At 50.4% G+C, this 15,578-nt stretch overlaps 1 protein-coding gene across 1 annotated transcript in view; it reads left to right on the forward strand.

Annotated features, from left to right (window-relative positions):
* Positions 1-46: 46 nt before the first annotated feature.
* Positions 47-15,578, forward strand: part of LOC133360902 (transmembrane 9 superfamily member 2-like) — a 32,642-nt gene continuing 17,110 nt past the window's right edge. The window contains exons 1-8 of the mRNA XM_061579777.1: positions 47-313; positions 2,127-2,194; positions 2,661-2,757; positions 3,681-3,811; positions 5,998-6,127; positions 11,355-11,482; positions 14,793-14,904; positions 15,514-15,578. The exon at positions 15,514-15,578 is cut by the window's right edge and continues 15 nt beyond it. Coding sequence (XP_061435761.1) covers positions 185-313; positions 2,127-2,194; positions 2,661-2,757; positions 3,681-3,811; positions 5,998-6,127; positions 11,355-11,482; positions 14,793-14,904; positions 15,514-15,578 — 860 coding nt within the window. The 5' untranslated portion in view covers positions 47-184. The remainder of the gene's footprint in view (positions 314-2,126; positions 2,195-2,660; positions 2,758-3,680; positions 3,812-5,997; positions 6,128-11,354; positions 11,483-14,792; positions 14,905-15,513) is intronic.

Consider the following 15,578-nt stretch of genomic DNA (forward strand, 5'->3'; position numbering starts at 1 on the left):
ACCCAAACAGAGTGGGAAGTCTGCGTGGTGACGTCACCGAGACGACGTCACCGGCGTGTTGGGGGAGTCGAGATCACTTCCCCCTCCCTCCCTCCTCCACCACCTCCACAAACTTCACAGCAAATAGAAACATTGAGAGAGGACGCGGCCGCTTCACACAAACAAACAACAACACCCTCGTACGATGGCCGCTGCTGCTGCTACAGCGACGACGACGCTGCTGTGCGTGCTAGCGCTGGGCCAGGCGTTCTACCTCCCGGGTCTCGCCCCCGTCAGCTTCTGCGAGAAGGCCGAGGAGCACCTCAACTGTCAGGTAGGCTCGTCAGGCCCACGCCGAGGCTTCGGCCTAAACTCCCTTCGGTCTTTTTCTTCTTCTTCTTCTTCTCGTTTCCCTTCGTCCGTCGCGAAGTTTGAACGCGCTGTTGTTGTTGTTGTTATTGTTGTTGTTGTTGATATTGTTGTTGTCGTCGTCGTTATTGTTTGACGCTATAACGCCGCGCTCTCTCGTCGTATTTTTTTTCCCTTTTCGGAGTCTTTAATGCGGCAGAGTAGGCCAAATACACAGTGCGGAGTTGTGTGTGGTGGAGTTCCACTGGTGGAGCTCCACTTGGGCAGCTTCACTGGTGGAGCTCGTGTGGTGGAGGTCGTGTGGTGGAGGTCGTGTGGTGGAGCTTCACTGGTGGAGCTCGTGTGGTGGAGGTCGTGTGGTGGAGCTTCACTGGTGGAGCTCGTGTGGTGGAGGTCGTGTGGTGGAGCTTCACTGGTGGAGCTCGTGTGGTGGAGGTCCTGTGGTGGAGCTTCACTGGTGGAGCTCGTGTGGTGGAGGTCGTGTGGTGGAGCTCCGCTGTGAAGCTCCACCGGTGGAGCTCGCGTGGTGGAGCTCCGCCGGTGGAGCTCCGCCGGTGGAGCTCGTGTGTGGTGGAGCTCCACTGGTGGAGCTTCACTGGTGGAGCTCGTGTGTGGTGGAGCTCTACTGGTGGAGCTCCACTGGTGGAGCTCGTTTGGTGGAGCTTCACTGGTGGAGCTCCACTGGTGGAGCTCGCGTGGTGGAGCTCGTGTGTGGTGGAGCTCGTGTGTGGTGGAGCTTGAACACACACCGGTGGGCTAAAGTTGTGAACTATTCTGTCTTCTGTCAACGTGACACTTTGTTGAATGATTGGCCGTGTCGGGTGGTGGAGGGTTGCGACACATTTATACTGAACGCGATCTAACCCACAAACCTTTATCATGAATGATACTGGTCACCCAAGCCTACGTATCATCATCTCTTTAATCACCATCATCATCATCATCATCTCGATCACCATCATCATTGTTTTCACCACCACCATCATCATCATCATCATTTCTATCACAACATCAATATCATCTCTCTCACCATCATCTCTTTCACCATCATCATTTTAACACCACCATCATCGTCATCGTCGCCCTCGCAAAAGAGGGTTTTAACCTCAAGGGGTTTTTTGTGTTAACCTGGTTAGATGAAGGTGAAATACACCTGATGATGGACACTTGTGTTGCGCCCGAAATGTCGTGATTTATTTTATTTTATACCTACGTGACTTTACCGAAAGAACCAAAGAGTATACAATAAAATATTTTCATAACCACCACCATCATCTCCACCACCATCATCTCCACCACCATCATCTCCACCACCATCATCTCCACCACCACCATCACCTCCACCACCACCATCACCTCCACCATCGGCATCACCACCGCCATCACCACTGCCATCATCACCACCATCATCACCACCATCATCTCCACCACCACCATCACCTCCAACACCGCCATCACCACCATCACCACCACCATCACCTCCATCACCACCACCACCATCACCACCATCACCACCACCACCATCACCATCCCCACCATCACCACCACCATCATCACCACCACCATCACCATCCCCACCATCACCACCATCATCACCACGACCACCACCATCACCATCCCCACCATCACCACCATCACCTCCACCATCACCACCACCATCGCCATCCCCACCACCATCCCCACCACCAGCACCACCATCACCACTACCACCATCACCACCACCACCACGTGCGTGACCTCTGCTGTAAGTGTGTCGCCCCTCTCTGTGCGTGTCCCAGTCCACCATCGAGCTCTACATGAACCGCCTGGACTCGGTGGAGTCTGTGCTGCCCTACGAGTACAACGCGTGAGTACTCGCTCACGTACTCACACTCACTCACGTACTCACTCACTCGTACTCACACTCACTCACGTACTCACTCACGTAATCTCACACGTACTCACTCACGCACTCTCACACGTACTCTCACACGCACTCTCACACGCATTCACACTCACTCGCGTACTCACTCACGTACTCACACGCACGCACTCACTCGTACTCACACGCACGCACTCACTCGTACTCACACGCACGCACTCACACGTACTCACGCACTCACACACACTCACACGCACTCACAAACATGTACCCACACACAAAGACAAAGACCCCCTGTAGAGCCTTAACAGACTGTTGGGGCAAGTGCTGCTACTCGCAACTACCAACAGCACTTGCCCCGCCATCCCGTGAGAGGCTACACGGGGGATCTTTGTCTCGTAACACTGACTCCCCCCCCCCCCGGCCTCTCTCCCGTCGGCGTGTGGTCTAGGTTCGACTTCTGCAAGGCGCCCGAAAGCAAACAGAGACCCACGGAGAACCTGGGCCAGGTGCTGTTCGGTGAGAGGATAGAGCCCTCGCCGTACAAGGTGCGTGGTGGCCACGTGGTCTCATGGCTCGCCGGGGTGGGGGGTGGGGGGGGCTCGCACACCAGCCCCGCAGAGGGGGCCCGGGTTCGATTCCTGAGTCTGTGTGGTGTGTGTGAGTGTGTCACTGTGTCACTGTGTGTGTGTCACTGTGTGTGAGTCTGTGTGTGGTGTGTGAGTGTGTCTCACTGTGTCACTGTGTGTGTCACTGTGTTTGTGTCACTGTGTGTGTGTGTCACTGTGTGTGTGTGTCACTGTGTGTCACTGTGTGTGTCTGTGTCACTGTGTGTGTGTGTCACTGTGTGTGTCTGTGTGTGTGTCACTGTGTGTGAGTCTGTGTGTGGTGTGTGAGTGTGTCTCACTGTGTCACTGTGTGTATCTCTGTGTGTGTGTGTCTGTCTCTGTGTGTGTGTCTGTGTGTGTGTCTGTGTGAGTGTGTCACTGTGTTTGCGTGTGTGTCTGTCAACACTTCACGTGGCCTCAAGGTGCACTTGGCCTGGCACAAGCGTCGTGGTGACGTCACCGTCACTTAGTGGCGAATGGCGGTTGTTGTTGTTGTTGTGTGTCTGTGTGAGTGAGACTGTGTGCGTGACTCATCATAGACGCTGCTGCTTCTCGCTACTAACAGCACTTGCCCCTACAGCCTGTTAGAGGCTACACAGGGGATCTTTGTCTGTGTATAGGTGTTGCTGCTACTCGCTACTAACAGTACTTGCCCCTACAGCCTGTTAGAGGCTACACGGGGGATCTTTGTCTGTGTATAGGTGCTGCTGCTACTCGCTACTAACAGCACTTGCCCCTACAGCCTGTTAGAGGCTACACGGGGGATCTTTGTCTGTGTATAGGTGCTGCTGCTACTCGCTACTAACAGCACTTGCCCCTACAGTCTGCTAGAGGCTACATGGGTGACCTTTGCCTGTGTGCAGGTGACGTTCAAGGAGGAGACGGCGTGTGCCGTCCTGTGCGAGCCCAAGGTGTACGAGCCGGGCTCCGCCGATGACCAGGCCAGCCTGGACTTCCTCAAGAAGGCCATGCACTTCAACTACCAGCACCACTGGTATCCCCTCCATCATCACCATCGTCACCATCATCATCACCATCGTCATCACCATCGTCATCATCATCGCCATCATCATCACCATCATCATCACTACAACCACTTCAACTACCAGCACCACTGGTATCTCCATCATCACCATCATCATCACCATCGTCATCACCATCGTCATCATCATCGCCATCATCATCACCATCATCATCACTACAACCACTTCAACTACCAGCACCACTGGTATCTCCATCATCACCATCATCACCATCATCACCATCATCACCATCATCATCACCATCATCATCACCATCATCATCATCATCGCCATCATCATCATCACCATCATTATCATCACCATCATTATTACCATCATCATCACCATCATCACTACAACCACTTCAACTACCAGCACCACTGGTATCTCCTCCATCACCGCCACCACCATCAGCATCACCACCACCATCAGCATCACCATCACCACCATCACCATCCTCATCAGTGTGCCTGTGTGTGTGTGCGATAGTAGACTGTCCGTGATGTGGTGTCTCTTGTGTTGCCTGTGTGTGTGACTGTGTGTGTGTGTGACTGTGTGTGTGTGTGACTGTGTGTGTGTGACTGTGTGTGTGTGTGACTGTGTGTGTGACTGTGTGTGTGTGTGACTGTGTGTGTGTGTGACTGTGTGTGTGTGCGTGACTGTGTGTGTGTGTGACTGTGTGTGTGTGTGACTGTGTGTGTGACTGTGTGTGTGTGTGACTGTGTGTGTGATTGTGTGTGTGACTGTGTGTGTGTGTGTGACTGTGTGTGTGACTTGTGTGTGACTGTGTGTGTGTGACTGTGTGTGTGTGTGACTGTGTGTGTGTTGTGACTGTGTGTGTGTGACTGTGTGTGTGTGTGACTGTGTGTGTGTGTGACTGTGTGTGTGTGTGTGACTGTGTGTGTGTGTGACTGTGTGTGTGTGTTGCCTGTGTGTGCGTGACTGTGTGTGTGTGTGACTGTGTGTGTGTGACTGTGTGTGTGTGTTGCCTGTGTGTGCGTGACTGTGTGTGTGTGTGACTGTGTGTGTGTGTGACTGTGTGTGTGTGTGACTGTGTGTGTGTGTGACTGTGTGTGTGTGTGACTGTGTGTGTGCGTGACTGTGTGTGTGCGTGACTGTGTGTGTGCGTGACTGTGTGTGTGCGTGACTGTATGTGTGCGTGACTGTGTGTGTGCGTGACTGTGTATGTGTGTGACTGTGTGTGTGTGTGACTGTGTGTGTGTGTGACTGTGTGTGTGTGTGACTGTGTGTGTGACTGTGTGTGTGTGTGACTGTGTGTGTGTGTGACTGTGTGTGTGTGCGTGACTGTGTGTGTGTGCGTGACTGTGTGTGTGTGTGACTGTGTGTGTGTGTGACTGTGTGTGCGTGACTGTGTGTGTGTGTGACTGTGTGTGTGTGAGACTGTGTGTGTGCGTGACTGTGTGTGTGCGTGACTGTGTGTGTGCGTGACTGTGTGTGCGTGACTGTGTGTACGTGTGACTGTGTGTACGTGTGACTGTGTGTACGTGTGACTGAGTGTACGTGTGACTGTGTGTACGTGTGACTGTGTGTGCGTGTGACTGTGTGTACGTGTGACTGTGTGTGCGTGTGTCTGTGTGTGTGTGACTGTGTGTGCGTGTGACTGTGTGTGTGACTGTGTGTGCGTGTGACTGTGTGTGTGAAACTGTGTGTGCGTGTGACTGTGTGTGTGTCTGTGTGTGCGTGCTGCCTGTAAGGTCGTGGACAACATGCCGCTGGCGTGGTGTGTGTGTGTGTGATTCTTGTGTGTGTGATTCTTGTGTGTGTGTGTGATTCTGGTGTGTGTGTGACTGTGTGACTGTGTGTGTGTGTGTGTGCGCGGTGTATGTGTGTGACTGTGTCTGTGTGTGACTGTGACTGTGTGTGTCTGTGTGTGTGTGACTGTGTGTGTGTGCGGCGTGTGTGTGTGACTGTGTGTGTCTGTGTGACTGTGTGTCTGTGTATCTGTGTGTGTGTGTGTGTGACTGTGTGTGTGTGTGACTGTGTGTGTGTGTGGTGTGTAGGATTGTAGACAACATGCCGGTGACGTGGTGCTACCACGTGGACGAGGGGAAGCTCTTCTGTAACCCCGGCTTCCCCGTCGGTGTGTGTGTGTGTCTGTGTGTGTGTGACTGTGTGTGTGTGACTGTGTGGTGTGTAGGATTGTTGACAACATGCCGGTGACATGGTGCTACCACGTGGACGAGGGGAAACTCTTCTGTAACCCCGGCTTCCCCGTGGGCTGCTACGTCACTGCCACCGGGCAGCCCAAGGACGCCTGCATCATCAGCGTGAGGAGTACACCACTACCGCTACTAACTACCACTAATAACTACCACTACTAACTACCACTACTAACTACCACTATAACTACTGTAACTACTACTCTAGCAATCACAAGGACGCCTGCATCATCAGCGTGAGGGTTACACCACTACTAACTACCACTACTAACTACCACTACTAACTACCACTACTAACTACCACTACTAACTACCACTATAACTACTGTAACTACTACTCTAGCAATCACAAGGACGCCTGCATCATCAGCGTGAGGGTTACACCACTACTAACTACCACTACTAACTACCACTACTAACTACCACTACTAACTACCACTACTAACTACCACTACTAACTACCACTACTAACTACCACTACTAACTACCACTACTACCACTATGACTACTGTAACTACTACTCTAGCAATCACAAGGACGCCTGCATCATCAGCGTGAGGGTTACACCACTACTAACTACCACTACTAACTACCACTACTAACTACCACTACTAACTACTACTACTAACTACCACTACTAACTACAACTACTAACTACCGCTACTAACTACCGCTACTACTACCACTACTAACTAGCACTAACTACCACTACTAACTACCACTACTAACTACCACTATAACTACTGTAACTACTACTCTAGCAATCACAAGGACGCCTGCATCATCAGCGTGAGGGTTACACCACTACTAACTACCACTACTAACTACCACTACTAACTACCACTACTGTGTTACTACTACTGTGTTACTACTACTACCTCTGTGTTACTACCTCTGTGTTACTACTACTACCTCTGTGTTACTACTACTACCTCTGTGTTACTACTACTACTACTGTGTTACTACTACTACCACTGTGTTACTACTACTCCCTCTGTGTTACTACTACTACCACTGTGTTACTACTACTACCTCTGGTTACTACTACTACCACTGTGTTACTACCTGTGTTACTACTACTACCTCTGTGTTATTACTACTACTACTACTGTGTTACTACTACTACCTCCGTGTTACTACTACTACTGTGTTACTACTACTACCTCTGTGTTACTACTACTACCACTGTGTTACTACTACTACCACTGTGTTACTACTACTACCTCTGTGTTACTACTACTACCACTGTGTTACTACTACTACCTCTGTGTTACTACCACTGTGTTACTACTACTACCTCTGTGTTACTACCACTGAGTTACTACTACTACCACTGTGTTACTACTACTACCTCTGTGTTACTACTACTACCTCTGTGTTACTACTACTACCTCTGTGTTACTACTACTACCACTGTGTTACTACTACTACCTCTGTGTTACTACTACTACCTCTGTGTTACTACTACTACCACTGTGTTACTACTACTACCTCTGTGTTACTACTACTACTACCTCTGTGTTACTACTACTACCTCTGTGTTACTACTACTACTACTGTGTTACTACTACTACCACTGTGTTACTACTACTCTGTGTTACTACTACTACCACTGTGTTACTACTACTACCTCTGGTTACTACTACTACCACTGTGTTACTACCTGTGTTACTACTACTACTACTGTGTTACTACTACTACCACTGTGTTACTACTACTACCACTGTGTTACTACTACTACCACTGTGTTACTACCACTGAGTTACTACTACTACCTCTGTGTTACTACTACTACCTCTGTGTTACTACTACTACCTCTGTGTTACTACTACTACCTCTGTGTTACTACTACTACCTCTGTGTTACTACTACTACCTCTGTGTTACTACTACTACCTCTGTGTTACTACCACTGAGTTACTACTACTACCTCTGTGTTACTACTACTACCTCTGTGTTACTACTACTACCACTGTGTTACTACTACTACCTCTGTGTTACTACTACTACCTCTGTGTTACTACTACTACCACTGTGTTACTACTACTACCTCTGTGTTACTACTACTACCACTGAGTTACTACTACTACCTCTGTGTTACTACTACTACCTCTGTGTTACTACTACTACCACTGTGTTACTACTACTACCTCTGTGTTACTACTACTACCACTGTGTTACTACTACTACCTCTGTGTTACTACTACTACCACTGTGTTACTACTACTACCTCTGTGTTACTACTACTACCACTGTGTTACTACTACTACCACTGTGTTACTACTACTACTACCTCTGTGTTACTACTACTACCACTGTGTTACTACTACTACCACTGTGTTACTATACTGTGTTACTACTACTACCACTGTGTTACTACAAATACCACTGGTGTTACTACTACTACCTCTGTGTTACTACTACTACCTCTGTGTTACTACTACTACCACCTGTGTTACTACTACTACCCTGTGTTACTACTACTACCTCTGTGTTACTACTACTACCATCTGTGTTACTACTACTACCACTGTGTTACTATACTACCACTGTGTTACTACTACTACCATCTGTGTTACTACTACTACCACTGTGTTACTACTACTACCTCTGTGTTACTACTACTACCACTGTGTTACTACTACTACCACTGTGTTACTACTACTACCTCTGTGTTACTACTACTACCTCTGTTTACTACTACTACCTCTGTGTTACTACTACTACGACTGTGTTACTACTACTACCACTGTGTTACTACTACTACTACCTCTGGGTTACTACTACTACTACCTCGGTGTTACTACTACTGTGTTACTACTACTACTACTACCACTGTGTTACTACTACTACTAACCTCTGTGTTACTACTACTGTGTTACTACTACTACCACTGTGTTACTACTACTACCACTGTGTTACTACTACTACCACTGTGTTACTACTACTACCACTGTGTTACTACTACTACCTCTGTGTTACTACTACTACCACGGTGTTACTACTACTACCTCTGTGTTACTACTACTACCACTGGTGTTACTACTACTACCTCTGTGTTACTACTACTACTACTACCTCTGTGTTACTACTACTAACACTGTGTTACTACTACTACCACTGTGTTACTACTACTACCTCTGTGTTACTACTACTACCACTGTGTTACTACTACTACCACTGTGTTACTACTACTACCTCTGTGTTACTACTACTACCTCTGTGTTACTACTACTACCACTGTGTTACTACTACTACCACTGTGTTACTACTACTACCTCTGTGTTACTACTACTACCACTGTGTTACTACTACTACCTCTGTGTTACTACTACTACCACTGTGTTACTACTACTACCTCTGTGTTACTACTACTACCACTGTGTTACTACTACTACCACTGTGTTACTACTACTACTACCTCTGTGTTACTACTACTACCACTGTGTTACTACTACTACCACTGTGTTACTACTACTGTGTTACTACTACTACCACTGTGTTACTACAACTACCACTGTGTTACTACTACTACCTCTGTGTTACTACTACTACCTCTGTGTTACTACTACTACCACTGTGTTACTACTACTACCCCTGTGTTACTACTACTACTACCTCTGTGTTACTACTACTACCACTGTGTTACTACTACTACCACTGTGTTACTACTACTACCACTGTGTTACTACTACTACCTCTGTGTTACTACTACTACCACTGTGTTACTACTACTACCTCTGTGTTACTACTACTACCTCTGTGTTACTACTACTACTACTGTGTTACTACTACTACTACCTCTGTGTTACTACTACTACCACTGTGTTACTACTACTACCACTGTGTTACTACTACTACCTCTGTGTTACTACTACTACCTCTGTGTTACTACTACTACCTCTGTGTTACTACTACTACTACTGTGTTACTACTACTACCACTGTGTTACTACTACTACTACCTCTGTGTTACTACTACTACTACCTCTGTGTTACTACTACTGTGTTACTACTACTACTACTACCACTGTGTTACTACTACTACTACCTCTGTGTTACTACTACTGTGTTACTACTACTACTACTACCACTGTGTTACTACTACTACCACTGTGTTACTACTACTACCACTGTGTTACTACTACTACCACTGTGTTACTACTACTACCACTGTGTTACTACTACTACCATCTGTGTTACTACTACTACCACTGTGTTACTACTACTACCTCTGTGTTACTACTACTACCACTGTGTTACTACTACTACCTCTGTGTTACTACTACTACTACCTCTGTGTTACTACTACTACCTCTGTGTTACTACTACTACCACTGTGTTACTACTACTACCACTGTGTTACTACTACTACCTCTGTGTTACTACTACTACCACTGTGTTACTACTACTACCACTGTGTTACTACTACTACCTCTGTGTTACTACTACTACCACTGTGTTACTACTACTACCACTGTGTTACTACTACTACCTCTGTGTTACTACTACTACCTCTGTGTTACTACTACTACCACTGTGTTACTACTACTACCACTGTGTTACTACTACTACCTCTGTGTTACTACTACTACCACTGTGTTACTACTACTACCACTGTGTTACTACTACTACCTCTGTGTTACTACTACTACCTCTGTGTTACTACTACTACCACTGTGTTACTACTACTACCACTGTGTTCCTACTACTACCACTGTGTTACTACTACTACCACTGTGTTACTACTACTACCACTGTGTTACTACTACTACCTCTGTGTTACTACTACTACCTCTGTGTTACTACTACTACCACTGTGTTACTACTACTACCTCTGTGTTACTACTACTACCTCTGTGTTACTACTACTACCTCTGTGTTACTACTACTACCACTGTGTTACTACTACTACCACTGTGTTACTACTACTACCACTGTGTTACTACTACTACCACTGTGTTACTACTACTACCACTGTGTTACTACTACTACCTCTGTGTTACTACTACTACCACTGTGTTACTACTACTACCTCTGTGTTACTACTACTGTGTTACTACTACTACTACTACCACTGTGTTACTACAACTACCACTGTGTTACTACTACTACCTCTGTGCTACTACTACTGTGTTACTACTACTACTACCTCTGTGCTACTACTACTACCTCTGTGTTACTACGTCTGTGTTACTGCAGACGGAGTTCAAGGAGCCCGACTCGTTCTACCTCTTCAACCACGTGGACGTGACGCTCTCCTACCACAGCGTTACTACCTCTGTGTTACTACCACTGAGTTACTACTACTGTGTTACTACCTCTGTGTTACTGCAGACGGAGTTCAAGGAGCCCGACTCGTTCTACCTCTTCAACCACGTGGACGTGACGCTCTCCTACCACAGCGGGGCGGCCGAGGGCTGGGAGGGAGCACGCCTCGTGGCGGCCAAGGTGGTGCCACGCAGGTGAGGGGGGGGCTGGGGGGGGGGCTGGGGGGGGGCTGGGGGGGGGGCTGGGGGGGGGGCTGGGGGGGGGGCTGGGGGGGGGGGCTGGGGAGATCACGGGGGGGGGCTGGGGGGGATCACGGGGGGATCATGGGGGGGGGGGTTGATCACGGGGGAGTGATCATGTGATCATTGGGGGGGGATCACGGGGGAGTGATCATGTGATCATTGGGGGGGGGTCACGGGGGAGTGATCATGTGATCATTGGGGGGGGATCACGGGGGGGATCATGTGATCATTGGGGGGGGATCACGGGGGAGTGATCATGTGATCATTGGGGGGGATCACGGGGGAGTGATCATGTGATCATTGGGGGGGGATCACGGGGGGGGGTCACGGTAGAGTGATCATGTGATCATTGGGGGGGGATCACGGGGGAGTGATCATGTGATCATTGGGGGGGGATCACGGGGGGGGGATCATGTGATCATTGGGAGGGGATCACGGGGGGGGGATCATGTGATCATTGAGGGGGGGATCACAGGGGAGTGATCATGTGATCATTGGGAGGGGATCACGGGGGGGGGATCATGTGATCATTGGGAGGGGATCACGGGGGAGTGATCATGTGATCATTGGGAGGGGATCACGGGGGAGCGATCATGTGATCATTGGGAGGGGATCACGGGGGAGTGATCATGTGATCATTGGGAGGGGATCACGGGGGGGGGATCATGTGATCATTGGGAGGGGATCACGGGGGGGGGATCATGTGATCATTGGGAGGGGATCACGGGGGAGCGATCATGTGATCATTGGGGGGGGATCACGGGGGAGTGATCATGTGATCATTGGGAGGGGATCACGGGGGAGTGATCATGTGATCATTGGGAGGGGATCACGGGGGAGTGATCATGTGATCATTGGGAGGGGATCACGGGGGGGGATCATGTGATCATTGGGAGGGGATCACGGGGGAGCGATCATGTGATCATTGAGGGGGGGATCACAGGGGAGTGATCATGTGATCATTGGGAGGGGATCACGGGGGAGCGATCATGTGATCATTGGGGGGGGATCACGGGGGAGTGATCATGTGATCATTGAGGGGGGGATCACAGGGGAGTGATCATGTGATCATTGGGAGGGGATCACGGGGGGGGAATCATGTGATCATTGGGAGGGGATCACGGGGGGGGGATCATGTGATCATTGGGGGGGGATCACGGGAGAGCGATCATGTGATCATTGGGGGGGGATCACGGGGGGGTGATCATGTGATCATTGGGGGGGGATCACGGGGGAGCGATCATGTGATCATTGAGGAGGGGATCACGGGGGGGGGGATCATGTGATCATTGAGGGGGATCACGAGGGGGTGATCATGTGATCATTGGGGGGGGATCACGGGGGAGTGATCATGTGATCATTGAGGGGGGGATCACGGGGGAGTGATCATGTGATCATTGGGGAGGGATCACGGGGGAGTGATCATGTGATCATTGAGGGGGGATCACGGGGGGGTGATCATGTGATCAATGAGGGGGGATCACGGGGGAGTGATCATGTGATCATTGGGAGGGGATCACGGGGGAGTGATCATGTGATCATTGGGAGGGGATCACGGGGGGGGTGATCATGTGATCATTGAGGGGGGATCACGGGGGGCTGATCATGTGATCATTGGGGGGGATCACGGGGGAGTGATCATGTGATCATTGAGGGGGGATCACGGGGGAGTGATCATGTGATCATTGGGGGGGGATCACGGGGGGGGGGGATCACAGGGGAGTGATCATGTGATCATTGGGGGGGGATCACGGGGGAGTGATCATGTGATCATTGAGGGGGGATCACGGGGGGGGGATCACAGGGGAGTGATCATGTGATCATTGGGGGGGGATCACGGGGGGGTGATCATGTGATCATTGGGGGGGATCACGAGGGAGTGATCATGTGATCATTGGGGGGGGATCACGGGGGAGTGATCATGTGATCATTGAGGCGGGGATCACGAGGGAGTGATCATGTGATCATTGAGGGGGGATCACGGGGGGGTGATCATGTGATCATTGAGGGGGGATCACGGGGGAGTGATCATGTGATCATTGAGGGGGGATCATGGGGGAGTGATCATGTGATCATTGAGGGGGGATCACGGGGGAGTGATCATGTGATCATTGAGGGGGGATCACGGGGGAGTGATCATGTGATCATTGAGGGGGGATCACGGGGGAGTGATCATGTGATCATTGGGATGGGGGATCACAGGGGAGTGATCATGTGATCATTGGGGGGGGATCATGTGATCATTGAGGGGGATCACGGGGGAGTGATCATGTGCTCATTGGGGGGGGGATCACGGGGGAGTGATCATGTGATCATTGGGGGGGGATCACGGGGGGGGATCATGTGATCATTGGGGGGGGGATCACGGGGGAGTGATCATGTGATCATTGGGGGGGGATCACGGGGGGGGATCATGTGATCATTGAGGGGGGATCACGGGGGAGTGATCATGTGATCATTGAGGGGGGATCACGGGGGGGTGATCATGTGATCATTGAGGGGGGATCACGGGGGAGTGATCATGTGATCATTGGGGGGGGATCACAGGGGAGTGATCATGTGATCATTGAGGGGGGATCACGGGGGGGGATCATGTGATCATTGAGGGGGATCACGGGGGAGTGATCATGTGATCATTGGGGGGGGATCACAGGGGAGTGATCATGTGATCATTGAGGGGGGATCACGGGGGGGGATCATGTGATCATTGAGGGGGGATCACGGGGGAGTGATCATGTGATCATTGAGGGGGGATCACGGGGGGGTGATCATGTGATCATTGAGGGGGGATCACGGGGGAGTGATCATGTGATCATTGGGGGGGGATCACAGGGGAGTGATCATGTGATCATTGAGGGGGGATCACGGGGGGGGATCATGTGATCATTGAGGGGGATCACGGGGGAGTGATCATGTGATCATTGGGGGGGGATCACAGGGGAGTGATCATGTGATCATTGAGGGGGGATCACGGGGGGGGATCATGTGATCATTGAGGGGGATCACGGGGGAGTGATCATGTGATCATTGGGGGGGGATCACAGGGCGGGGGATCACGGGGGGGTATCCCCCTTCTGTTGCCACCACCACCACGGCTGCTGTGAGTGGTGCAGTTGTTGTTGACGTGGTTTCTGATGTTGTGGTCTTTGTTGTAGCTGTTGTTGATGTGGTTTCTGATGTTGTGGTCGTTGTTGTTGATGTGGTTGTGGTGGTTGTTGACGTGGTTGTGGTGGTTGTTGACGTGGTTGTGGTGGTTGTGCAGCATCAAGCACGCGGTGAATGAGAAGCCGACCTGCACCGGGCCTCCACTCTCCATCCCGCAGAGCGGCAAGGAGCGCGTGACAGTGCTGTACACGTACTCCATCTCCTTCGTGGTGCGTCCCCTACCACCGTCATCACCACCATCACCATCATCGCCACCACCGCCACCATCGCCACCATCATCGCCACCATCACCATCACCACCATCATCACCACCACCGCCACCATCATCATCATCACCATCATCACCACCATCATCACCACCATCACCATCATCACCATCATCACCACCACCGCCACCATCGCCACCATCATCGCCACCATCACCATCACCACCATCATCACCACCACCGCCACCATCATCATCATCACCATCATCACCACCATCATCACCACCATCACCATCATCACCATCATCACCACCACCGCCACCATCGCCACCATCATCGCCACCATCACCATCACCACCATCATCACCACCACCGCCACCATCATCATCATCACCATCATCGCCATCATCACCATCATCACCATCATCATCACCATCATCACCATCATCACCATCATCACCATCGCCACCATCATCGCCACCACCACCATCATCACCACCACCATCGCCACCATCATCACCACCATCACCACCATCACCACCATCATCACCACCATCATCACCACCACGGCGCGGGTGCCGATATGTACTATGTTTTCTCGTGCGCCCGCAGGAGACCAACAATATCAAGTGGGCATCACGCTGGGACTACATCCTGGAATCCATGCCACACACAAA

The sequence above is a fragment of the Lethenteron reissneri genome, chromosome 70, assembly GCF_015708825.2.
Source record: "Lethenteron reissneri isolate LAM-NWPU_2019-01 chromosome 70, ASM1570882v1, whole genome shotgun sequence".
NCBI classification, from domain to species: Eukaryota; Metazoa; Chordata; class Hyperoartia; order Petromyzontiformes; family Petromyzontidae; genus Lethenteron; species Lethenteron reissneri.